The sequence below is a fragment of the Hippoglossus stenolepis genome, chromosome 1 (assembly GCF_022539355.2).
Source record: "Hippoglossus stenolepis isolate QCI-W04-F060 chromosome 1, HSTE1.2, whole genome shotgun sequence".
In the NCBI taxonomy this organism is placed as follows: domain Eukaryota; kingdom Metazoa; phylum Chordata; class Actinopteri; order Pleuronectiformes; family Pleuronectidae; genus Hippoglossus; species Hippoglossus stenolepis.
In genome coordinates this window covers 3458032-3482997 of record NC_061483.1, presented here as the reverse complement: position 1 = coordinate 3482997, position 24966 = coordinate 3458032, and the positions used below count along the sequence as shown (strand labels likewise).

Below are 24966 nucleotides of genomic sequence, written 5' to 3'. Positions count from 1 at the left end.
AGTTTGGACTCTGTAGAAAACCACACAGCTCCTTCACTCCTGAGTCCTGCAGGTCATTTAGAGTCAGATCCAGTTCTCTCAGATGAGAGGGGTTTGACCTCAGAGCTGAAGCCAGAGAAGAACAGCTGATCTCTGACAGACTGCAGCTCCTCAACCTGAATAAAGGATAAAACTTAACTGTAAATTAAACTGAGTTCATGTGTGAAAATAACACAAACATATTCATGTGAGCACAGATTCATAACATGGAAGATAAATATGAAATCAGACATGTTGGACTAAAAATGAGTCCTGATTCAGTAAAAATATATTATTTGGACCCGGTCTCTGTCCTGCAGATCAGTTTAGGAAATCCAGAACTAAACTCTGATGTGTTTGAACAAGTAGCTGAATATTTAAAATGTCACAGATTAATTAATGAATGGATTCAAGTTATGTATGAAGAGGAATTATGTTAAATTAGAATTAAATGAGATCAATTGTGTATAAATGCTGTTCTATAGATATGAGATCTACAAAAGTCAGTCAGTGAACTGACCTCAGAGCCTCCAGTCGACAGGTTGGACTCTGTAGAAAACCACACAGCTCCTTCACTCCTGAGTCCTGCAGGTTGTTGTGTCTACTCAGATCCAGTTCTCTCAGATGAGAGGGGTTTGACCTCAGAGCTGAAGCCAGAGAAGAACAACTGATCTTTGACAGGCTGCAGCCCTCCAACCTGGATAAAGAATAACAATAATAAACTTTATTGATATAGTACTTTTTAAAAACAAGTCTATAAAAGTGGGTTTTAAGAAGTGATTTAAAAGAAGTCATTGACTCCGCCTTATCTCCTCAGGGGGCCGTTCCAAAGCCGAGAGGCCCTGATGGTAAAAGCACGGTCACGGTTTAGTTTTCAACCTGGACGTTGGAACAGCAGGATCCACCTGAGGATCTAAGGCTGCGTGCAGGAACATACGGGCTCAATAATTCTGTGATGTAGTTTGGGGCCAGATGCTTTAAAAGTGATCAGTAAAATCTTAAAATCAATTCTAAAACGGACAGGGAGCCAATGAGAGAAGCGAGGATCAGGGAGATGTGATGTTGCCGTTTAATACCAGTGAGAAGCTGCTGCGTTCTGAACTGGTTGGAAACTAATTGTTGTTTTCTTTACCCTAAAATGAGACATTTATATTTAACTACATTATATTTACATACTTTATATTTACATCAGGAGTGGGTCCTCTCTTCAGAGACAGCCATGTTTTTTACAGTAGCCCAGACTGGACAAACTAAACCTTTTGAGTTTCTATGACAACTGAAGCTACCACAGGATCTCTTTCATGTTTGGAGGAGGGGTGTTCAGCTAAAACATGACACTTCACCACTAGATGTCACCAAATTCTACACACTGAACCTTTAACAATAAAACATGATGTCTGACCTCAGAGTCTCCAGTCGACAGGTTGGACTCCGTAGAAAGCCACACAGCTCCTTCACTACTGAGTCCTGCAGGTCATTGTTACTAAGATCCAGTTTTGTCAGATGAGAGGGGTTTGACCTCAGAGCTGAAGCCAGAGAAGAACAGCTGATCTCTGACAGACTGCAACTCTCCAACCTGGATAAAGGATAAAACTTAACTGTAAATTAAACTGAGTTCATGTGTGAAAATAACAGACAAATATTCATGTCAGCACAGACTCATAACATGGAAGATAAATATGAAATCAGACATGTTGGACTAACAACGAGTCCTGATTCAGTAAAAATAGATAATTTGGACCCGGTCTCTGTCCTGCAGATCAGTTTAGGAAATCCAGAACTAAACTCAGATGTGTTTAAACAAGTAGCTGAATATTTAAAATGTCACAGATTAATTAATGAATGGATTCAAGTTATGTATGAAGAGGAATTATGTTAAATTAGAAGTAAATGAGATCAATTGGGTATAAATGCTGTATTATAGATATGAGATCTACAAAAGTCAGTCAGTGAACTGACCTCAGAGTCTCCAGTCGACAGGTTGGACTCTGTAGAAAACCACACAGCTCCTTCACTCCTGAGTCCTGCAGGTCGTTGTTTCTACTCAGATCCAGTTCTCTCAGATGAGAGGGGTTTGACCTGAGAGCTGAAGCCAGAGAAGAACAGCTGATCTCTGACAGACTGCAGTGATCCAACCTGGATAAAGAATAACAATAATAAACTTTATTTATATCGAATTTTTTAAAAACAGAGTTTACAAAGTGCTTTGACAGGAAGACAAAAAAGTAAATACAAATTTGAACCCATAAAAATAGTAAAATGACAATAGAGATAAAAGAACAAGTAATAAAACACAGTAAAAACACAACATCACATAAAAGCAAGTCTATAAAAATGGGTTTGAAGAAGTGATTTAAAAGAAGTCACTGACTCCACCTTATCTCCTCAGGGGGCTGTTCCAAAGCCGAGGGGCCCTGATGGTAAAAGCACGGTCACGGTTTAGTTTCCAACCTGGACTTTGGAACAGCAGGATCCACCTGAGGATCTAAGGCTGCGCGCAGGAACATACAGGCTCAATAATTCTGTGATGTAGTTTGGGGCCAGATGCTTTAAAAGTGATCAGTAAAATCTTAAAATCAATTCTAAAACGGACAGGGAGCCAATGGAGAGAAGCGAGGATCAGGGAGATGTGATGTTGCCGTTTAATACCAGTGAGAAGCTGCTGCGTTCTGAACTGGTTGGAAACTAATTGTTGTTTTCTTTACCTTAAAATTAGACATTTATAATAAACTAAATTAAATTTACATACTTTATATTTACATCAGGAGCGGGTCCTCTCTACAGAGGCAGCCATGTTTTTTTACAGTAGCCCAGACTGAACCAACTAAACCTTTTGAGTTTCTATGACAACTGAAGCTACCACAGGTTCTCTTTCATGTTTGGAAGGGGAGGGTGAGGTGAGGGGTGGTCAGCTGCAACATGACACTTCACCACTAGATGTCACTAAATTCTACATACTGAACCTTTAACAATAAAACATGATGTCTGACCTCAGAGTCTCCAGTCGACAGGTTGGACTCTGTAGAAAACCACACAGCTCCTTCACTCCTGAGTCCTTCAGCTTGTTTTCAGTCAGATCCAGTTCTCTCAGATGAGAGGGGTTTGACCTCAGAGCTGAAGCCAGAGAAGAACAGCTGATCTCTGACAGTCTGCAGCTCTCCAACCTGGATAAAGGATCAAACTAAATTGTAAATTAAACTGAATTCATGTGTGAAATATTCATGTCAGCACAGACTCATAACATAGAAGATGAATATGAAATCAGACATGTTGGACTAAAAACGAGTCCTGATTCAGTAAAAATATATTATTTGGACCCGGTCTCTGTCCTGAAGATCAGTTTAGGAAATCCAGAACTAAACTCAGATGTGTTTTAACAAGTAGCTGAATATTTAAAATGTCACAGATTATTTAATGATTGGATTCAAGTTATGTACGAAGGGGAATTATGTTAAATTAGAATTAAATGAGATCAATTGGGTATAAATGCTGTATTATAGATATGAGATCTACAAAAGTCAGTCAGTGAACTGACCTCAGAGTCTCCAGTCGACAGGTTGGACTCTGTAGAAAACCACACAGCTCCTTCACTCCTGAGTCCTGCAGGATGTTGTCAGTCAGATCCAGTTCTCTCAGATGAGAGGGGTTTGACCTCAGAGCTGAAGCCAGAGAAGAACAGCTGATCTCTGACAGACTGCAGCTCTTCAACCTGGATAAAGGATCAAACTAAACTGTAAATTAAACTGAATTCATGTGTGAAAATAACATAAAAATAGTCATGTCAGCACAGACTCATAACATGGAAGATAAATATGAAATCAGACATGATGGACTAAAACCGAGTCCTGATTCAGTAAAAATATATTATTTGGACCCGGTCTCTGTCCTGAAGATCAGTTTAGGAAATCCAGAACTAAACTCAGATGTGTTTTAACAAGTAGCTGAATATTTAAAATGTCACAGATTAATTAATCAAGGGATTCAAGCTATGTATGAAGAGGAATTATGTTAAATTATAATTAAATGAGATCAATTGGGTATAAATGCTGTTTTATAGATACGAGATCGACAAAAGTCAGTCAGTGAACTGACCTCAGAGTCTCCAGTCGACAGGTTGGACTCTGTAGAAAACCACACAGCTCCTTCACTCCTGAGTCCTGCAGGTTGTTGTGTCTACTCAGATCCAGTTCTCTCAGATGAGAGGGGTTTGACCTCAGAGCTGAAGCCAGAGAAGAACAGCTGATCTCTGACAGTCTGCAGCCCTCCAACCTGGATAAAGGATCAAACTAAACTGTAAATTAAACTGAATTCATGTGTGAAAATAACATACAAATATTCATGTCAGCACAGACTCATAACATGGGAGATGAATATGAAATCAGACATGTTGGACTAAAAACTATTCCTGATTCAGTAAAAATATATTATTTGGACCCGGTCTCTGTCCTGCAGATCAGTTTAGGAAATCCAGAACTAAACTCACATGGGTTTTAACAAGTAGCTGAATATTTAAAATGTCACAGATTAATTAATCAATGGATTCAAGCTATGTATGAAGAGGAATTATGTTAAATTAGAATTGAATGAGATCAATTGGGTATAAATGCTGTATTATAGATATGAGATCTACAAAAGTCAGTCAGTGAACTGACCTCAGAGTCTCCAGTCGACAGGTTGGACTCTGTAGAAAACCACACAGCTCCTTCACTCCTGAGTCCTGCAGGTCGTTGTAGCTCAGATCCAGTTCTCTCAGATGAGAGGGGTTTGACCTCAGAGCTGAAGCCAGAGAAGAACAGCTGATCTCTGACACACTGCAGCTCTTCAACCTGGATAAAGAAATATGAATATTTGAATGTGTCGTCCTGTTGTTGTGGATCGTCATCATGTCAACACAGACTCTCAACATGCTGCTGACCTCAGTCCAGTCTGTGACCTGAAGATAAATATCAGATCAGACATGTTGGACCATTGTTTCATTCATCAGCTTCTTCTCTGTGTGTTTGGTCACTGAGCAGGTTTGTGTAATTAAACACTGTTTAAAGTAGGGATGGCTCCTGACAGTCACTTCCTGTTTGTTTCTATACTTATCAACTGGCCAACGTGTTTCAATAAGAATGTGTCTTATTTTGAAAACCTGAGGAGGACGAGTGCTCGGCCTCAGTCCACATGTTATTTACTGACACTTTCTTAGTGATCAGGAGCAGGTGAGTGCAGGTGAATGGAGTTGATGAGGTGACTGACAGGCTGGGTGAGTGACAGATGACTGAGGGACAGTGAGCAGAGCAGAACTGAGACAATTTAAATAAATAATGACCAAATAAGAAAGAAAGTTGGAAAAGTGAAGAAGGATTTAAGGACCTCAGAGTCTCCAGTCGACAGTTTGGACTCTCCAGTCCAGAACACAGCAGCTTCACTCCTGAATCATGCAGGTCGTTGAAGCTCAGATCCAGTTCTCTCAGATGTGAGGGGTCTGACTTCAGAGCTGAGGCCATGACTTCACAGTGAGTCTCTGAGAGTTCACAACCACCGAGTCTGTAATTAAAGAAAATATCAGTTAGAATAAAATCAGAAAACACAACATTCATACAAAACGTGATCATGTGACCCTCACCCTGGTAAATCCCCTTTTTGCCTCATGAACATGTTAAAAACTCCTCAAGAGAATCCTTTCAGATTTGGTACAAGCGTTCATTTAGACTCATTAGATTCAGGTGGTCAAAGGTCAAAGCTCAAGGTCACACAACATGTTTCTGGCCTCTTGAACATGATGTCTCAAGTCTGTCTTTAGGGGATTTCTTCACATTTTGACCAGTTGGACTCAAAGATAAACTGATTAGATTTCAGTGGTCAAAGGTCAAAGGTTACAGTGACCTCATATTATTGTGAATGCAACATGTCAGGAACCTGGAGGGACGGACACTGCACTGGTTGGTGGTGGCGTACAAATGCAGGGTGGTAATTCTAGTTTGACAAGAAAGAAGAATAAACGATATTTCCAGTTCTGCTTCTTCAGTTTAAAGGAACAGTCAGTGATTCTCATCCTAAACACACTGAAGCTGTGATTTATCTGATTAATCACCGTTTCTAAATGCCTGAAAAATCCCCTTTATCTCTGTATATTGTTGTGGGAACAGAAAGATAAATGACAGAAGGTGGATATATACATTTAACATTAGTTTTGTTATTGATGACAAGTCCAAATGATAGTTAGTAAGATTGAAAAATACAATAAAATCTAACTAAAACATACCACACCATAATTAAATGTGGCTGTCTCGTATGGGTTCATGGAGCGGCTCATTCTGCGCATGCGTTAATGCGTTAAAATAATTAACACGTTAATTCCACAAATTAATCATCCCACGTTAACGCGTTAATTTTGACAGCCCTTATATATATATATAAATAAATATACGGCAAACAGTGATCACTTGGATTTCACTCTCCACATCTGATCTAGTTGCTCTTATATATAAATGAGAACACTGAGAATGTATATATACAAACCAAATGTATACATATATTTAAGTATACATACGTATAAACACACACACACACACACACACACACACACACACACACACACACACACACACACACACACACACACACACACACACACACACACACACACACACACACACACACACACACACACACACACACACACACACACACACCAGCCAGTAGCCACTTATCCTTTAGCGGTCTCAGGGGCCTGGAGCCAATCTCAGCTGACACTGAATCTCAGTCTCCAATCAACCTAACTCCGATCTACATGTCTTTGGGTTTGTGGAGGAAGCTGGAGAACCCAGAGAAAACCCTGCAGACACCAGGAGAACCTCCTCCTCACAGAAAGGCTGCACTAACAGTGTTGACCACTGCAACACCATGCTGCCCAAAACAATGAGAACCATTTAACACTGAGTGTATTTGAAGAACGACTCATCTCCACTGATTGAACATGTTATTGATCATGTCTGGACTCACCGAGCCTTCCTGCAGTTCCTCACAGCTGGGATCAGTCTCCATCGACCCTGGTCTGATGTGTTGAACTTCTCCAGGTCCAACTCATCCAGAACCTCCTCTGACATCTGCAGTATGTAGGCCAGAGCTGAACAGTGGATCTCAGAGAGTTTCTCCTTCGATCTGTTCTCTGACGTCAGGAACTGTTGCATCTGCTGATGAACTGAGTGGTCGTTCATCTCAATCAGACAGTGGAAGATGTTGATGCTTCTGTCAGGAGAAATGTCACCAGTCTCCATCTCCTTCAGGTTGGTGATGACTCTCTGGATGATATTTGGATTGTTCCCTGTCAGACCCAGCAGGTCTCCTAAGACTCTCTGGATGATCTTTGGATTGTTCTCTGTCTGAACCAGCAGGCCTCCTAAGACTCTCTGGATGATCTTTGGATTGTTCTCTGTCTGAACCAGCAGGCCTCCTAAGACTCTCTGGTTGGACTCCAGACTGAGGCCGTGAAGGAAGCGAACAAACAGGTCCAGATGACCATTTGTACTGGTGAGGGATTTCTTCATGGTTCTCTTCAGGAGGTCATCCAGGGAGAAGGTACTGTCTGTGTTCCCATATGTTCCCAAGAAGTTGTTGAGTTCTTCTGTGTTCCTCTTGGTGTAACAGTGGAACATGTAGACTGCAGCCAGAAACTCCTGAACGCTCAGATGAACAAAGCAGTAGACTGATTTCTGGAAGATCACACACTCTCTTCTGAAGATCTCAGTACAAACTCCTGAGTACACTGAGGCCTCTGTGACATTAAGACCACACCGCTCCAGGTCTTCTTGGTAGAACATGATGTTTCCATCCTCCAGATGTTTAAGCGCCAGCCTCCCCAGCTTCAGTAGAACGTCCCTGTCAGCGTCCATCAGCTGCTGTGGAGTCGTCTCATGTCCCTCACCGTACTTGTTGTTCTTCCTCTTTGTCTGAACCAGCAGGAAGTGTGAGTACAGGTCAGTCAGGGTCTTGGGCAGCTCTCCTCTCTGGTCTGTGGTCAACATGTGCTCCAGAACTGTAGCACTGATCCAGCAGAAGACTGGGATTTGACACATGATGTGGAGGCTCCTGGACGTCTTGATGTGTGAGATGATTCTGCTGCACAGCTCTTCATCACTGAATCTCCTCCTGAAGTACTCCTCCTTCTGGGCGTCAGTGAAGCCTCGTACTTCTGTGACCCTGTCGACACAGCAGGAGGGATCTGATTGGCCCGCAGGTCTGGAGGTTATCCAGAGCCGAGGAAGCAGATTCCCTGGATGAGGTTTGTCAGCAGCACGTTGACTGATGACGTCTGTGTGATATCAGACACAACCTTCTTGTGGTTGAAGTCCAGAGAAAGTCTGCTTTCATCCAGGCCGTCAAAGATGAACAAAGGTTTACAGACAGCGGCGTCTCTGCCGTGAGCTTCTGTAACGCTGGATGGAAAACACGGAGCAGCGTGAGAAGACTGTGCTGCTGGTCTTTCACCAGGTTCAGCTCCTGAACGAAAGCACAGTCAGCAGACCCACATCTTGGTTTTTAAACCCTCTGCCCAGTCAGAGTGAACTTCTGCACCGAAGAGTTTTTCCAACGCCAGCGCCGCCGTTGGTCAGGACGACTCTGATGCTGCTCTGCTGGTCAGTTAAGGCTTTAAAGATGTCGTGGCACTTGATGGGAGTTCGTGGAGGATCTTCATCTTGGAAGCCGTCTCCAAGCTGCCTCACCTCATGTTGAGTATTAACCTCTTCACTCTGTCCCTCTGTGATGTAGAGCTCAGTGTAGATCCTGTTGAGGAGGGTTCTACTTCCTGTTTCATCAGTTCCTTCAGTCACATGTTCACATCTCCTCCTCAGACTGAGCTTATGTTCATCTAAAACCTCCTGCAGACCACGATCTGCTGAAAGACAAGAAACAATGTCAGAGACAGAGAATCTGAGAATCTGCTGATTGTTTTCATCAGATCCAGAAAAACTACAGAAAATAAAGCTTTTAACTTTGTGCTTTTATATCGATGTTAAATGTTGATGCTGTATGAAGGAACAAAATAAAACAACATGTGCTGTTGTCAGAAGTGAAGACATCAGCAGACACATGTACAGTGCTGCTCTGACCGGCTGTCTGAGCTCCAGCTCCTGTTCTGGATCTTTGTCCACACTGGGGACAGGAGGAGTCTCCTGAAGAACCAGACTGGTCCCAGTATGAGGTGATGCACTGTCTACAGAACCAGTGTCCACAGCTGGTGGAGACTGGATCCTTCAGGACGTCCTGACACGAAGCACAGCAGGACGACTGCTCCTCCTCAGAAACATGACTCCTCTTCCTCTCCCTGTGAAGACATTTCCTGATAACTGACATGTCACAGTCACAGATTGTCATTACTTCTGTCCATGAGGTTTTGTTTTCACCCAGTATGTTTGTGTGTTGGTTGGTTTGTTCGTTAGTGGGATTATAAAAAAACACTGAACAGATTACCAGTAAACTTTTTGGAAGGATGTGGTCTGTGAACCAGATCAGGGGGGGGGTTCCTCTTTCACAGACATGTTCAGAGGACTGATGTTTATGAGTGTGTGGAATTTGGTGCAGATCCAAATAAAAATGAGTCTCTAGTGAATCTCAAAGTGGTTTCATAAGGAGCGTGTTGGTTCTTGGTGGAGGTCTGAGCTCTTTGAGTGATTCTGAGAGATTAGTCACCAACTTCAATGAAGCTGTGTCCTAATGCAGGGGCCACACTAGAGGAAACTAAATCCTCTTCAGAGCAGGTCACAGTAGAAACAGTCTCTTACTCTGTGTGTGAGGGTCCAGGTTCATTACTGAAGTTTTGAGGATGTCCCATGGACTGGTCACTCTTCAGAGACACACAGCTGGACCCTGGAGACTCTGCTCTCAATCTGTGGTCCTGACCTCTGCAAACACAAACATGTTTTTATTCAGAACACATCATTCACTGGTTCGTTCTCTGAGGATTCAGTTTGGAGGTTCACGTGTTTGTAGCAGGTCTCTTACTTTGTGTGTGAGGGTCCAGGTTCATTACTGAAGTTTTCAGGATGTCCCATGGACTGGTCACTCTTCAGAGACTCACAGATGAACACTGGAGACTCTGCTCTGTTCTCCTCTTCCTCCTCATAACCACTCATCTTCAGTCTGAGAGGAAAAACACTGTAAGCACAAAGGAATCAGGACAAACAAGTCTGTCAAGAAACACACCCAAAATACAGACACACACACACACACACACACACACACACACACACACACACACACACACACACACACACACACACACACACACACACACCAGCTAAGGTGACTGTAACGTATGATTCTGAAAACACGTTCTGTTATTAAACACTTGATGAACAGATGTGATGAAGATAAAACATGAAACTGTGAGTTAACTCTGTTAATTAGTCCTTTGAAGGCTCTTTGTTCCACAGCTGCTGTTCACATCTGTCTCTGGGGATCCGATCACATGAAACTACGTCTGTCACCAGGTGTGAACTGACAAACTTAGAGTCGTGTGATCAGCAGACGGATGTTAACAGCAGGTGTGAGAGTGTGACAGTAAAACTTTCAGAAAGTTGTGTTCACACTCACCTGCTCACTTTTCTTCCTTCTGCTCATCCAAGTGAAAATGGAGTCTGACACGTCCCTGTTCTCAGTCTCCTCCTCTCTCTCTTTACAGTAGATATGAGAGTTGCTCACAGACCATTTAAAGCTGCAGTGTGTAAGACTCAGGTGAAAAGATCCATCTTTGGAAATTAAATATAAAATAATCCTTGTGATGTTTCCACTAGTGTGTTTGATCTAAATTGTATGAATCACAGTTTTCTTGACTCTAGAATGGGAAGATCTGTATCACGTTATAACGTGAAACTCAGCATGTTGTCCTGTGGAGTGGAGCTTCCTGAAACAGCCGCTCACAGGAGGAAACAGTGCATTTGTTGGGGACTATTTCCAGCGGCGGATGGAGCTCTATGGCACAAACACATGAGATGTGTCAGGCTGTGGATGCACACACAATATGTTTATATCAACAAGAAGAAAAATAAATATAAAATATCACCAGACTTGTTCTTTTAAACGTCTTCTCCTGATAATCAGACTGAGAGAGTTTGAGTTTTGGGCTGTGAATCTAAACTAAATCAATTTGTGACGTGAATCCAGGAACTTTAAGCTCATAAAGAGACACACAGAATGTGGTTATACACACATGGAGACATACTGAGGGACAAAGGTGGAAAATAATAAAGACAACATTAAATACACTATATGTGACTCTTTACAGAGGGTTTATATATTCTGTTGGTGTTGTGTCATTTCAATAAACACATTCTTCATGTGAATAAACACAATCGGTAGCGAGGGGCAAGACTTTGGGGCTGCGCGGTGGTTGGCACTGTCGCCTCACAGCCTGAAGGTTCCTGGTTTGAATCCCGGTTCAGATGGGCTCTTCCTGTGTGGAGTCTGCATGTTCTCCCCGTGTTTTCTCCAGGTGTTCCGGCTTCATCTCACAAACACATGCAGATCAGGGGTTGGGTAAATTGGAGACTCTACATTGAGCGTAGGTGTGAACAGAAACAATCTGCTGAGTGTGTTTGTGTTCAGAATATGTGAGTGAATAAAAGAGTGGAGGAGGTGGAGGAGCGTGAGTGTGTCTGCAGACACTGAGTCAAAGGACAGAGCAGCAGCAGATCCACTGATGATGCTGTGTCACATCCACAGGAACACACAGGGAGGATGGTGGACTGGACACTGTGTGACAGCTGATCTCAGAGCAGCTCACCTCCTCTGATTCCTCTGGAGCTCTGTCTCCACTCTGCGTCCCAGCAACAAGGCCCAGTCAGAGCCGCTCTACACACAAGCTGCTGCTGCTTCAGCCTCTGGATCCTCAGGACACAGCTCAGCCTCCGTCCACACACACTGTCCTCTTCACACTCACCTCCACGAAGACCATCACCAACTGTTGAGAGAAGAAGACATCAGTGTTTCCAGAGACTCACTTCATCAGCTGTGAGTCAGTGATGCAGCACATCCAGTAGAAAGAGCAGCAGGGACTTCAGTCCTGTTCAGAGGTGGAGCAGCTTCCTCTCTGCTTCATGTTCACGTGTTGGAATGAACACGCTAAGAGCTAAGTGTGTTTCCTCTGCATGTCAAAGTTACAGTGGACACCTGAGAGGTGGATTTACTGCTGTTACAGGTGAAGACATGTTTCACTGTGTGAGCACGTGCACATAAAAGGGCGGGGTTTACTGTGTATGACCAATCACAGACATGGACAGTTTGACTGACAGCAGAGCCTCATATTTCACAACGAGGATCAAACTGTTCTATGATAAAATCAGAGGAGAACAAACACATGATCCAGAATAAAAGAAACTCAGTTACAGCTGCTAAATGCAGGAAGAACAGCTGGTAAAATCTGGGATTGTGTCAATGTGTAAGTTACAGCGCCCCTGGTGGAATTTGGTAAAAATATATTACGTGACCACGATATAATAGTGTGAACGAGATAAATAACTCCAGACCACGAGATCTGAATCTGTTGTTTACTAACAAGACGAGTGGAAGAGAAGAAGTTTCTTGATGAGAAACGTTTGAATCCCAGGATGTGACACACACTGTCTCACTGTCTCTGAGGACACACACTGACTCTGAGGACACACACTGTCTCACTGACTCTGAGGACACACACTGTCTCACTGACTCTGAGGACACACACTGACTCTGAGGACACACACTGTCTCACTGTCTCTGAGGACACACACTGACTCTGAGGACAGACATTGTCTCTGAGGACACACACTGACACTGAGGACAAACACTGTCTCACTGACTCTGAGGACACACTGACTCTGAGGACACACACTGACACTAAGGACAAACACTGTCTCACTGACTTTGAGGACACACACTGACTCTGAGGAAACACACTGACTCTGAGGACACATACTGACTCTGAGGACACACACTGTCTCTGAGGACACACACTGACTCTGAGGACACACACTGACTCTGAGGACACACACTGACTCTGAGGACACACACTGACTCTGAGGACACACACTGACTCTGAGGACACACACTGTGGTGGAAACTTCTAACATTACTACTCAATAAAAACACATGGACCTATCTTCAGGAAGCTGACTGAGTGCATCTGGTGTTTTGGTGACAGGATGAGTCTGGAGAGATTGAGATGTTCTGGGTGAGTTAGAGATCAACTGAACCAACCAGACGTTGATTTAAACTTCCCTTATCCGTCCCTTTAAGGAGAGTGTGCACCACACAACAGTGTAGAGTCACTGTGGTCAGTGGGCGGAGCTTTTATACGGGTTGATCTCCAACTTAACCTGGAGCAGGTTAGCCGTTCATCATAAGTTAACATGGTGATTTACCCCGATAAGAAGTCAACGAGCTTCGTAGGACTGAAAAAACTAAACCTGAAGTTAACCTGATAACCACAAATCCTGCTTGGTAGCACAGACCCTGGATCTGAACTGTGATACTGACTGTGTTTAGTAAAATACTGATGAAAGCAGCGTGGACTGACTCCAACCATCTACTGACCTCAGAGTCTCCAGTCGACAGCCTGAACTCTGCTTTAGATCAAGCAGCTCCTTCACTCCTGAGTCCTGCAGGTTGTTTTCACTCAGATCCAGTTCTCTCAGATGAGAGGGGTTTGACCTCAGAGCTGAAGCCAGAGAAGAACAGCTGATCTCTGACAGTCTGCAGCTCCTCAACCTGAATAAAGGATAAAACTTAACTGTAAATTAAACTGAGCTCATGTGTGAAAATAACAGACAAATATTCATGTGAGCACAGACTCATATCATTGAAGATAAATATGAAATCAGACATGTTGGACTAAAAACGAGTCCTGATTCAGTAAAAATAGATTATTTGGACCCGGTCTCTGTCCTGCAGATCAGTTTAGGAAATCCAGAACTAAACTCAGATGTGTTTTAACAAGTAGCTGAATATTTAAAATGTCACAGATTAATTAATAAATGGATTCAAGTTATGTATGAAGAGGAATTATGTTAAATTAGAATTAAATGAGATCAATTGTGTATAAATGCTGTATTATAGATATGAGATCTACAAAAGTCAGTCAGTGAACTGACCTCAGAGTCTCCAGTCGACAGGTTGGACTCTGTAGAAAACCACACAGCTCCTTCACTCCTGAGTCCTGCAGCTTGTTGTTTCTACTCAGATCCAGTTCTCTCAGATGAGAGGGGTTTGACCTCAGAGCTGAAGCCAGAGAAGAACAGCTGATCTCTGACAGACTGCAGTGATACAACCTGGATAATTAATAACAATAATAAACTTTATTGATACAGTACTTTTTAAAACCAGAGTTTGCAAAATTATGTATGAAGAAGAATTATGTTAAATTAGGATTAAATGAGATTAATTGTGTATCAATGCTGTATTATAGATATGAGATCTACAAAAGTCAGTCAGTGAACTGGCCTCAGAGTCTCCAGTCGACAGGTTGGACTCTGTAGAAAACCACACAGCTCCTTCACTCCTGAGTCCTGCAGGTCATTTAGACTCAGATCCAGTTCTCCAGATGAGAGGGGCTTGACTCTCAGAGCTGAAGCCAGAGAAGAACAGCTGATCTCTGACAGACTGGGCCTCCAACCTGGATAAATAATAATAATAAACTTCATTGATATTGTACTTTAAAACAGGAGTTTATGCAAGTGCTTTGACAGCAAAGCAAATTAAAGTAAATAAAAACCTTGGAACCTACAAAAGCAGTAAAATGACAATAGAGAAGAAAATGAACAAGTAAATAAAAGGTGAAAATTATAAAAACACGTAAAAGCACAACATCACATAAAGCAAGTCTATAAAATGGTTTTAAGAAGTCACTGACTTCGCTTTCATCTCCTCAGGGGGCTGCCCAGTTTATAGCCTGATGGTAAAAGCACGGTCACGGTTTATTTCCAACCTGGACTTTGGAACAGCAGGATCCATCTGAGGATCTATACAAGGCAGGAACATACTGGCTCAATAATTCTGTGATGTAGAAGTTTGGGGCCAGATGTTTTAAAAGTGATCAGTAAAATCTAAAATCAATTTAAAACGGACAGGGAGCCAATGGAGAAGGGAGGATCAGGGAGATGTGATGTTGCTGTTTAATACCAGTGAGAAGTCATGCTCTGAACTGGTTGGAGGCATATATGACTTTTGGCTTCTTTCCAGAGAGGAGAGAGTTATTAGCCATCCATTTTAGAGAAGACTATATAAAGTATAAAGGATTAAACTTCACTGTAAATTAAACTGAGCCTCCATGGGAAAAATAAAGGACTTGACTAAACTTCACTGTCTCTGTTTTCAGACCTGCATTGAAGCTTGAGTCGGGTTAATGGACATTTTCGAACTTTTCCTTTCTGGGCTTCCAATAAAGTTTCGAGGAGTCCATGTGAGAATAGAGCAGGTGAATGTCCAGAGGATTCACAGAGCGAGTGGACGTTGGATGACACAAACACGTGACGGACGAAACCGGAAGACACAAATATCTCAGGATGAAGAAGAGGAGCCAACACGTAGAAGACGGAAGACGCTGCAACTTCAAACACGAGGAGATTCCAGAGCTTTGGTGAGCGAGGGCTGACGCTGTGTGTGTAGGAGCTGTAAAACAACAACACTGATCTTTCCACAGCAGAATTTATTCGTCATGTCCTGCCTCCTGGTTGCCCGTAATCTATCTTCATAGCAGTATGTGAAAGTCAAACTCAGAAAATGTCCAGACACCATTTTACAGAGTCCACACCGGGAAAACAGCTTGAAAGCCCTGTGTCCCCGGGGTTCAGTTGTTTGTAATATGTAACTTCACCAGCTCAGATGTCTCTAAATATCTTGCTGGACATGTTCAGGAGTCGTACATGTGAACAAGTGGACTACGTCCACATGTACGACACCTGGAGACGTCACTAACTCTTCTACAGTGAACCTGTAACTTAACATAACCCTAACGAACTAAGTTATCATGGAGATATGTGCTTTGGCTCCACCCCTCGTCCGACACTGTTCCCAGTACGTTCCTGTTGCTGTGAAACCAGGCCACCGGACCCGACAATCTCCTGCTGCTGCTTCAGCTCCAGAAAATGTCCGACCCACTTTTCTGACCATGTTCCACAGTTGATGTGTGAAGAGGGCTTACAGTTCTATGATCATGTTTTCTTGAAGTGGCGCGATCTGAGCAGCAGTTTGACCAGTTGAAAGTGGCAGGGAGCCTGAGTAACACGTGGTGTACAGGGCGGGCATAGATCTAGTGGTGAAAAAGATAAAGGCATGGACGACCCTAGAATGTAAGTCCTGAAACCAGAGGAAGGGCTCATGTTTGAAATGAGCCCAGAACACGAACGCAGCACGCTGTCATGTGGTCAACACAGGACCACTGACAAGTCCTGGTTAGCTTCACAGAAACATTACATGTACATATTGTCCAGCATTGATTGCTTTCACAGTAAAATCAGCCACATTGAGCCTGACCAGTCCTCAGCGCTATTCTACAAAACATCTCTCAGCTCAGTTATACAGATATCAGATATAACTTTCCTCGATAGAAATTCAAGACACTTATAGAATCACATCCTGGCCAATGTTTTGACAGACAACACAAACCAATCATGTGTCTGGGAATAGAGTCATACCACATCAGGTTAGGAAGACGGGACACAGCACAGAGCCGGAGGAGCAGCTGCAGCAGCACATGTGTTAATGTTGGGGCTCCTGCAGTGAGGGAGGACGACTCTGCATCGATGCAGGACACAACGAATCATGTGTTCAGCTACGTCATAGTCGAGTGGGTTTCCACTGCTGAATAATTATAACACCGGGCCGCGCCAGGACCAGGACAGACGCCATTAAACGCCTGGTCGCCCCAGGTCAGATTCTGTGGAGCTTCCCTCTCACTCCTGACCTGCGCTCACTTTAAACTTTAACAATAAAATATCAGCACTGATCGTCAATAGGACACGACAGGACTGACGTTCACTTTGTGCTGAGCTTGATTCTAGAGTTTATGAGACACATGTTTAAACTCATACACAACACGTGACGGACGCACACAAAATAGACATCAGGTTAAAGTGACGGAACCATCTGGGAGTCATGATCATCCATTAATAATCAACACATGTGATTATCAGTTTGTGTGTGAAGACGAATAGAGACGGCAGACAGACACTCACACACATTCACATGCACGCTTCGCAGACAGAAGTTCCCTCCAGATTACTACGAACGCAGTGTTTGAACTTCTTGTTGCAGAAGTTAAAGCGACGCCTGCTTATCCAGGAAACATAAATATGAATCTGTGCAGGTTTCTTATAAAGATTCGGGTTCTAAGTGTGAGTGATTAGAAAACATCAGAGGAGCAGAGTCACTTGTTGACCAGTGGCGTAATGCGCCTCATAATAAAATTATGTTAATTAAATGAATTAATATATTACATTATATACACATTTTCACCGTAGGGTTTGTAAGGAATGCTATATCGTAGTGCAGTGGCACAGGAGATTGTACGAGCAAGTAAAAATTCCTTTTTTTTGAACATTTGCACATAAGAAAACACTAAATTGTACAAATTGTTGTTTTCACTTATAAAGAGACATTTATGTTTAAATACTTTTATATTTAACTACATTATATTTATGTATATACTTTATATTTACTTCAGGAGCGGGTCCTCTCTACAGAGGCAGACATGTTTTTTACCGAGTCTAGACTGGACAGACTAAACCTTTGAGTTTCTATGACAACTGAAGCTACTACAGGTTCTCTTCATATGTTTGAAGTGAGGTGAGGTGAGGGGTGTTCGGCTGCAACATGACACTTCACCACCAGATGTCACTAAATTCTACACACTGAACCTTTAACAATAAAACATATGTCTGACCTCTCAGAGTCTCCAGTCGACAGGTTGGACTCTGAAGAAAACCAGCCTCTTTCCACCCTGAGTCCTGCAGGTCGCTGTTACTCAGATCCAGTTCTCCCAGATGAGAGGGGTTTGACCTCAGAGCTGAAGCTGAAGAACAGCTGATCTTGACAGACTGCAGAGATTCAACCTGGATAAAGAAATATTAATATTTGAATGTGTCCACTCTGCTGTGGATCGCTACTGTCAACACAGACTTCAACATGCTGTTGACTCTAGGTCCAATTGCACCTAAATATAAACACTGAGAGATCGACATGTTGGATCATTGTTTCATTTATCTCCTTCTTCTCTGTAGTGTTTGGTCACTGATAATGGTGTAATTAACACTGTTTAAAGTAGGGGATGGCTCCTGTCAGTCACTTCCTTGTTTGTTTCATACTTAGCCAACTGTCCAATCGGTTTCAATAAGAATGTGTCTTATTTGAAAACCTGAGGAGGATTATGCTCGCCTCAGTCCACATGTTATTTACTGGGACACTTTCTTTGTGATCAGGAGCAGGTGAGTGCAGGTGAATGGAGTTGATGAGGGACGGACTGACAGGCTGGGTGAGTGACAGGATGACTGAGGGACAGTGAGCAGAGCAGAACTGAGACACTTAAAGAAATAATTGGAATAATAAAGAAAGTTGGAAAAGTGGGCTAGGGGATGATTTAAGACCCTAGAGTCTCCAGTTGACAGTTTGATTCTCCAGTCCAGAACACAGCAGCTTCTACTCCTGAATCCTGCAGGGTGTTTCCTCTCAGATCCAGTTCTCAGATGTGAGGTCTGACTTCAGAGCTGGGAGGCCACGACTTCACAGTGAAAGGCCCTGAGAGCTCTAATAAACCATCCAAGTCTGTGATTGAAGAAAATATCTATTAGAATAAACCAGAAAACACAACTTTCACAAAAACGATCATTTGACCCTCACCCTGGTAAATCCCCTCTTTGCCTCATGAACATGTTAAAAACTCCTCAAGAGAATCCTTTTCAGATTTGGCATGTTCATTTAGACTGACAGAGGAACCTTATGATCTAATGGGTCAAAGGTCAAAGGTCAAGGTCACACAACATGTTTCTAGCCTCTTGAACATGATGTCTCAAGTCTGTCTTTAGGGATTTCTTCAGCATTTTGACCAGTTGGACTTCAAAGATAAACTGATTAGATTTAGTGGCCAAAGGTCAAAGGTTACAGGACTCCCACATTATTGTGGAATGCAAATATGTCAGAACTCTGGAGGATTCGACACTGTAATTGGCGGGTGGTGGCGACAAACGAGGGGTGGTAATTTAGTTTGACCAGAAAGTAGTTGTATCAAACGATATTTCCATTTCTGTTTTTCAGTTTAAAGGAACAGTCAAAGATTCCTTTATCCCAACACAGAGAAGCTGTGATTTATCTGATTAATCACTGTTTGTAAATGACTGAAAACTTTATTCTGTGGTATTGTTGTGGGAACAGAAAGATAAATGATAGAAGGTGGATATATACATTTAACATTAGTTTTGTTATTGTTGACAACTCCAAATGATAGTTATTAAGATTGAAAAAATAGTAATAAAATCAAACTAAAACATACCACCATAATTAAAATGTGGCTGCCCTTTGCTTTGGCTTGCTAAACATATACGTTATTTAGAACTTTTTACTTTTTTATCAAACTAAAAGAACCTTTATCTTAAACAATCGGGGCTTCTTAGCCTTTGCTTTTTTTAATAAAACTTTTCTTTTCTTTAAATCAAACAAACAAATTCAAAACCCTTACACAATTAAATGTGAATGTGAAATCTACCTGCCCATCTGCAGCGCAGTGTTGAGCCAGTTCACACTTAAAAAGAACGAGTTCCAAGTTTAGTTCGATGCAGGCAAATGAATCAGTTCACGCTCATAGTTCATTTTATTGGGATGATTCAGGTGACAAACGCCGGTCATGTGCGTTTGGTTCTGAATCGAGCAGCCGGATCATGTCTGCGTGTCGCCATTTTAACACTGAGTCCTGATAGGAGTGATCTCTGTTGTACTGAGTACAACATGTTGATTTGTGTCATTTTATGATGTTTAAATGGTTCATGGAGCGGCTCATTCTGCGCATGGCAAGTAAAATAATGAGCACGCAATTCCACACTAATCATCCCGCCGTTAATGCTTAATTTTGACAGCCCTTATATATAAATAAATATACGAAAACCCAGCACAGTGATCACTTGGATTTCACTTCACATCTGATCGAGTTGTTTGCATGTAAATATCACTGAGAATGTATATAGCAAACCAAATGTATATACATATTTAAGTATATACGTATAAATACATACACACAGCACTCCAGCCAGTAGCCACTTTCTATACTTTAGAAGGCTCAGGCCTGGAGCCAATCTCAGTCTCCAATCAACCCACTCCGATCTACATGTTCTGTTATTGACCATGTCTGGACTTCACTGAGCCTTCCTGCAGTTCCTCACAGCAGGGATCAGTCTCCGTCGACTTTGGTCTGATGTGTTGAACTTGTGTCCAATGCACTATCCAGAACCTCCTCTGACATCTGCAGCATGTAGGCCAGAGTTGAGCAGTGGATCTCAGAGAGTTCCTCCTTCGATCTGTTCTCTGACGTCAGGAACTGCTAGATCTGCTGATGAACTATGGTCGCTCATCTCAGTCAGACAGTGGGAAGATGTTGATGTCATCAGAGAATGTCACCACTCTCCATCCTTCAGGTTGCTGATGACTCTGGATGATCTTTGGATTGTTCACTGTTCGACCCAGCAGGACTCTAAGACTCTCTTGGATGATCTTTGACTGTTCTCTGTCCCGACCCAGCAGGCCTCCTAAGACTCTCTGGGTTGGACTCAGACTGAGGCCATGAAGGAAGCGAACAAACAGGTCCAGATGACCATTTGCACTGGTGAGGGATTTTCCATGGTTCTCTTCAGGAGGTCATCCAGGGAGAAGGTACTGTCTGTGTTCCCATATGTTCCCAAGAAGTTGTTGAGGGTTCTCTCTGTGTTCCTCTTGGTGTAACAGGGAAACATGTAGACTGCAGCCAGAAACTCCTGAACGTCAGATGAACAAAGCAGAGACTGATTTCTGAAGATCACACACTCTCTTCTGAAGATCTCAGTACAAACTCCTGAGTACACTGGAGGCCTCTGTGACATTAAGACCACACCGCTCCAGGTCTCTCTTGGTAGAACATGATGTTTCCTTCTCCAGATGTTTAAGCGCCAGCCTCCCAGCTTCAGTAGAATGTCCCTGTCAGCCTCCGCTAGCTGCTGTGGAGTTGTCTCATGTCCTCACCGTACTTGTTGTTCTTCCTGTTTGTCTGAACCAGCAGGAAGTGTGAGTACAGGTCAGTCAGGGTCTTGGGCAGCTCTCCTCTCTGGTTCACAGGTCATCATGTGCCCAGAACTGTAGCACTGATCCAGCAGAAGACTGGGATTTGACACATGATGAGACTCCTGGACGCCTTGATGTGTGATGATTCTGCTGCACAGCTCTTCATCACTGAATCTCCTCCCTGAAGTACCTCCTTCTGGGCGTCCGTGCCTCGTACTCTGTGACCCTGTCATGCAGGAGGGATCTGATTGACGCCGCAGGTCTGGAGGTTATCCAGATTTGAGGAGCGAGGGAAGCCAGATTCCCTGGATGAGGTTTGTCAGCAGCACGCGACTGATGACCTCGCAGTGACATCAGACACAAGCTTCAGGTTGAAGTCCAGAGAAGCGTCTGCTTTCATCCAGCTTGTCAAAGATGAAAATAAAGGTTTACAGACAGCGAGCCGCTCTGCTGTGAGCTTCTGTAACGCTGGGATGGAAAACACGAGCAGCGTGAGAAGACTGTGCCACAATCCTTCACCAGGTTCAGCCTGAACGAAGCACAGTCAGTGCAGACCCACATCTGGCTTTTCAAACTCCTCTGCCCAGTCCAGAGTGAACTTCTGCACCGAGTAAGGTTTTTCCAACGCCAGCTGAGCGCTGGTCAGGACTGACTTGATGCTGCTCTACATTGCTAAGGCTTTAAAGATGTTGGCACTTGATGGGAGGTCGTGGAGGATCTTCATCTTGGAAGCCGTCTCAAGCTGCCTCTGTACCTCATGTTGAGTATTAACCTCTTCACTCTGTCCTCTGTGATGTAGAGCTCAGGTAGATCCTGGTTGAGGAGGCCCCATCTCCTTGCCCATCAGTTCCTTCCAGTCACATGTTCACCCCCTCCTCAGACTGAGTTTATGTTCATCTAAAACCTCCTGCAGACCATTTACCTGCTGAAAGACAAGAAACAATGTCATGAGATAGAGAACTGAGAATCTGCTGATTGTTTTCATCAGATCCAGTGTTGGGACCTGGCTTTTGTGGAGACAACACTTCGTATCACATGTCCAGTCAAAGCTTGAAGCCGCATGTTCCTCCAGGACTCAGTCTCCCAGGCCATCAAAACCAGAGCAAGGGAACTCAGTCTCCTGGGGGTACATCAACGTCACAAAGAGGTGTGAAACCCCAGGGACACAGGTTTCAACTCCCATTGGTCACTCTGGGACCCCATGACCTGTGAGGTCACCGGGCCAATATAAGGCCTGTTCTCTCTCCCTCTGTCTCTCTGCCTTTCTACACTCCTTCCACGGAGAGAAGGGGCTGTCATGCCTCTTTCCCTCGTGATCGCCGAGGGAAGAAGCCTGGCTTCTCCAGTCACATCTTCTCTTTTCCATCCAACTCTTCGAGAGGAGCACAAAGGTGCAGCTTCCAGCTCATCTTACCAAGGAAACCTCTTCGCACTCCAAGCTCTACCAACCCTTCAAGCAAATGACCATGTCCTGCTTGCAAACTCAGCCAGCAACTGAGCTTTGCACAGCTCAACAGAATCACTAAGGAGCCACAACCAGCCAGAAGACTTCACAGAACTCGAACTGCACAGCAACTTCCTCTTTTTCCCCTTCTGACGGACGGGTAACACAACTGGGCTTTAATAATTATACTAGGCTAAGCAAGACTGTTTATTCATTCTGCAGGTTTCTTATTTGATTTGTGCGACATTGTGGTTACAAGTTGTTGAGAAAGTTAATGCCAGTTATGCTCTTCAGTCCTTCCTGTACAAGCATCTAGCAACCTTCTCTAATTTGGCACACACAGACACACGCATAACTCTTCACCCTAATATTCTACAGGTCGTAAACATTCCAATTGGCCAGCCGCCATTTTGAAAGACGCTGACTCGTCACAGACACACATACCTATCTTTGTTTAGCAATTAGACCTACTAGAAAGCTTACACTTTATTATAGTCTATAATAAATGCTTTTCTCACAAATGTTTTTCTGCATTAATGTTTACAAGTGAATTTCGCTAACCTCACTTTGGTCAAGACCCATATCCTTCAACTTAGCTAACTATCTATATGGTAATTTTGGTTATATGTTCTTAATTGGCTAATCAGAGTTCAAATTTGTAGTTAACCTTTAAGGAGACTTAATCAATAAATTGGCTATCTTTTCCCTTCCTTGAAGGGTGGTGTTCTGAGGTAACTTTAACTGTAATTGTTATTATTTAATATTAATAATAAAATATTAATATTTAATATTTAATTCTTGATAACCAAATTTATTGAATGTCAAAGGCACACCATTTTGTTGGTATCACGTTTAATGCATTATGGCACAACACCAGAAAAACTACAGAAAATAAAAAGCTTTTTAAACTTTGTGCTTTTATAACAATGTTAAATGTTGAGTGATGTATGAAGAATAAATAAAACAACATAAAGGTTGCTGTAAGGAAGACATCAGCAGACACACTGCCAGTGCTGCTCTGACCGGCTGTCTGAGCCCAGCTCCTGTTCTGATCTTTGTCCACACTGGGGACAGGAGGAGTCTCCAAGAACCAGACTGTCCCAGTATGAGGTGATGCACTGTCTGCAGAACCAGTGTCCACAGCTGGTGGAGACTGGATCTCTTCAGGACGCCCTGACACGAAGCACAGCAGGACGACTGCTCCTCCTCGTGAAACATGACTCCTCTCTCTGTGAAGACATTTCCCGGGATAAATCATGCATGTCCCAGCCACAGGTTACCGCATGTTCAGAGTGGACTACGTTACGAGTGTGTGGAATTTGGTGCAGATCCAAAATAAAAAATGAGTCTCTCAGTGAATTTCAGTGGTTTCATAAGGATGTTGGTTCTTGGTGGAGGTCCAGAGCCTTTGAGTGATTCTGAGGAGATTGGGTCACTCAACTTCAATGAAGCTGTGTCCTAATGCAGGGGCCAGCACTAGAGGAAACTAAATCCTCTTCAGAGCAGGTCACAGTGAAATAGCCCTTACTCTGTGTGTGAGGGTCCAGTCTATTTCTAAATTTAGAGGAGGATCCATTGACCAGTCACTCTTCAGAGACACAGTTGGACCTCGAGACTCTGCTCTCAGTCTGTGGTCCTGACCTCTGCAAACTGTAAACATGTTTTTATTCAGAACACATCATTCACTGGTTCATTCTCTGAGGATCCAGTTTGAGGTTCACATGTTTGTAGCAGGTCTCTACTTTGTGTTTGAGGGTCCAGGTTCATTACTGAAGAATATAGGAGGTTCCATGGATCTGTCACTCTTCAGGAGACACACAGCTGAACACTGAGACTCTGCTCTGTCCTCCTCTTCCTCCTCATAACCACTCATCTTCAGTCTGAGAGAAACACTGAGCCCAAACACACACAATGAAGCTAGTACATAAACCTGTGTTTCTTCAACAGAATGAGTCAACCTCCTACACTGTTTCCCTGTCGTCGTAACTCCAGATGTGCCAGGGTTTAATGCTGGACTCTGCCGATCACAGCGTTGAGTCAAACTCTGTTGATTGAATTGACAGAAGTTCATCCTGAATCTTCTTCTCTCTAAAGTCCACTTAGTAAAACTGACTCAGAGTCTGTGACAGTAAACAATATGGAATGAATAATATTAATGTTGTTGAACACTCACCACAGCCTCAGACTTAATGCTCTCCCCTCTGCCTGCTTATGAAAGGGAACAAAGTCTGGTAAAGACTTCACTGGCT

At 43.1% G+C, this 24966-nt stretch overlaps 1 protein-coding gene across 1 annotated transcript in view; it reads right to left on the bottom strand.

Moving 5' to 3' along the window:
* LOC118103932 (NACHT, LRR and PYD domains-containing protein 12-like) overlaps positions 1 to 24589 on the bottom strand; it is a gene marked incomplete at its 3' end in the record, with an annotated part of 64956 nt that extends 40367 nt beyond the window's left edge. The window contains exons 1-3 of the mRNA XM_047343493.1: positions 24460 to 24589; positions 9789 to 9908; positions 9117 to 9325 (exon numbers count right to left, since the gene is read on the bottom strand). Coding sequence (XP_047199449.1) covers positions 9117 to 9325; positions 9789 to 9908; positions 24460 to 24509 — 379 coding nt within the window. The remainder of the gene's footprint in view (positions 1 to 9116; positions 9326 to 9788; positions 9909 to 24459) is intronic.
* Positions 24590 to 24966: the final 377 nt, after the last annotated feature.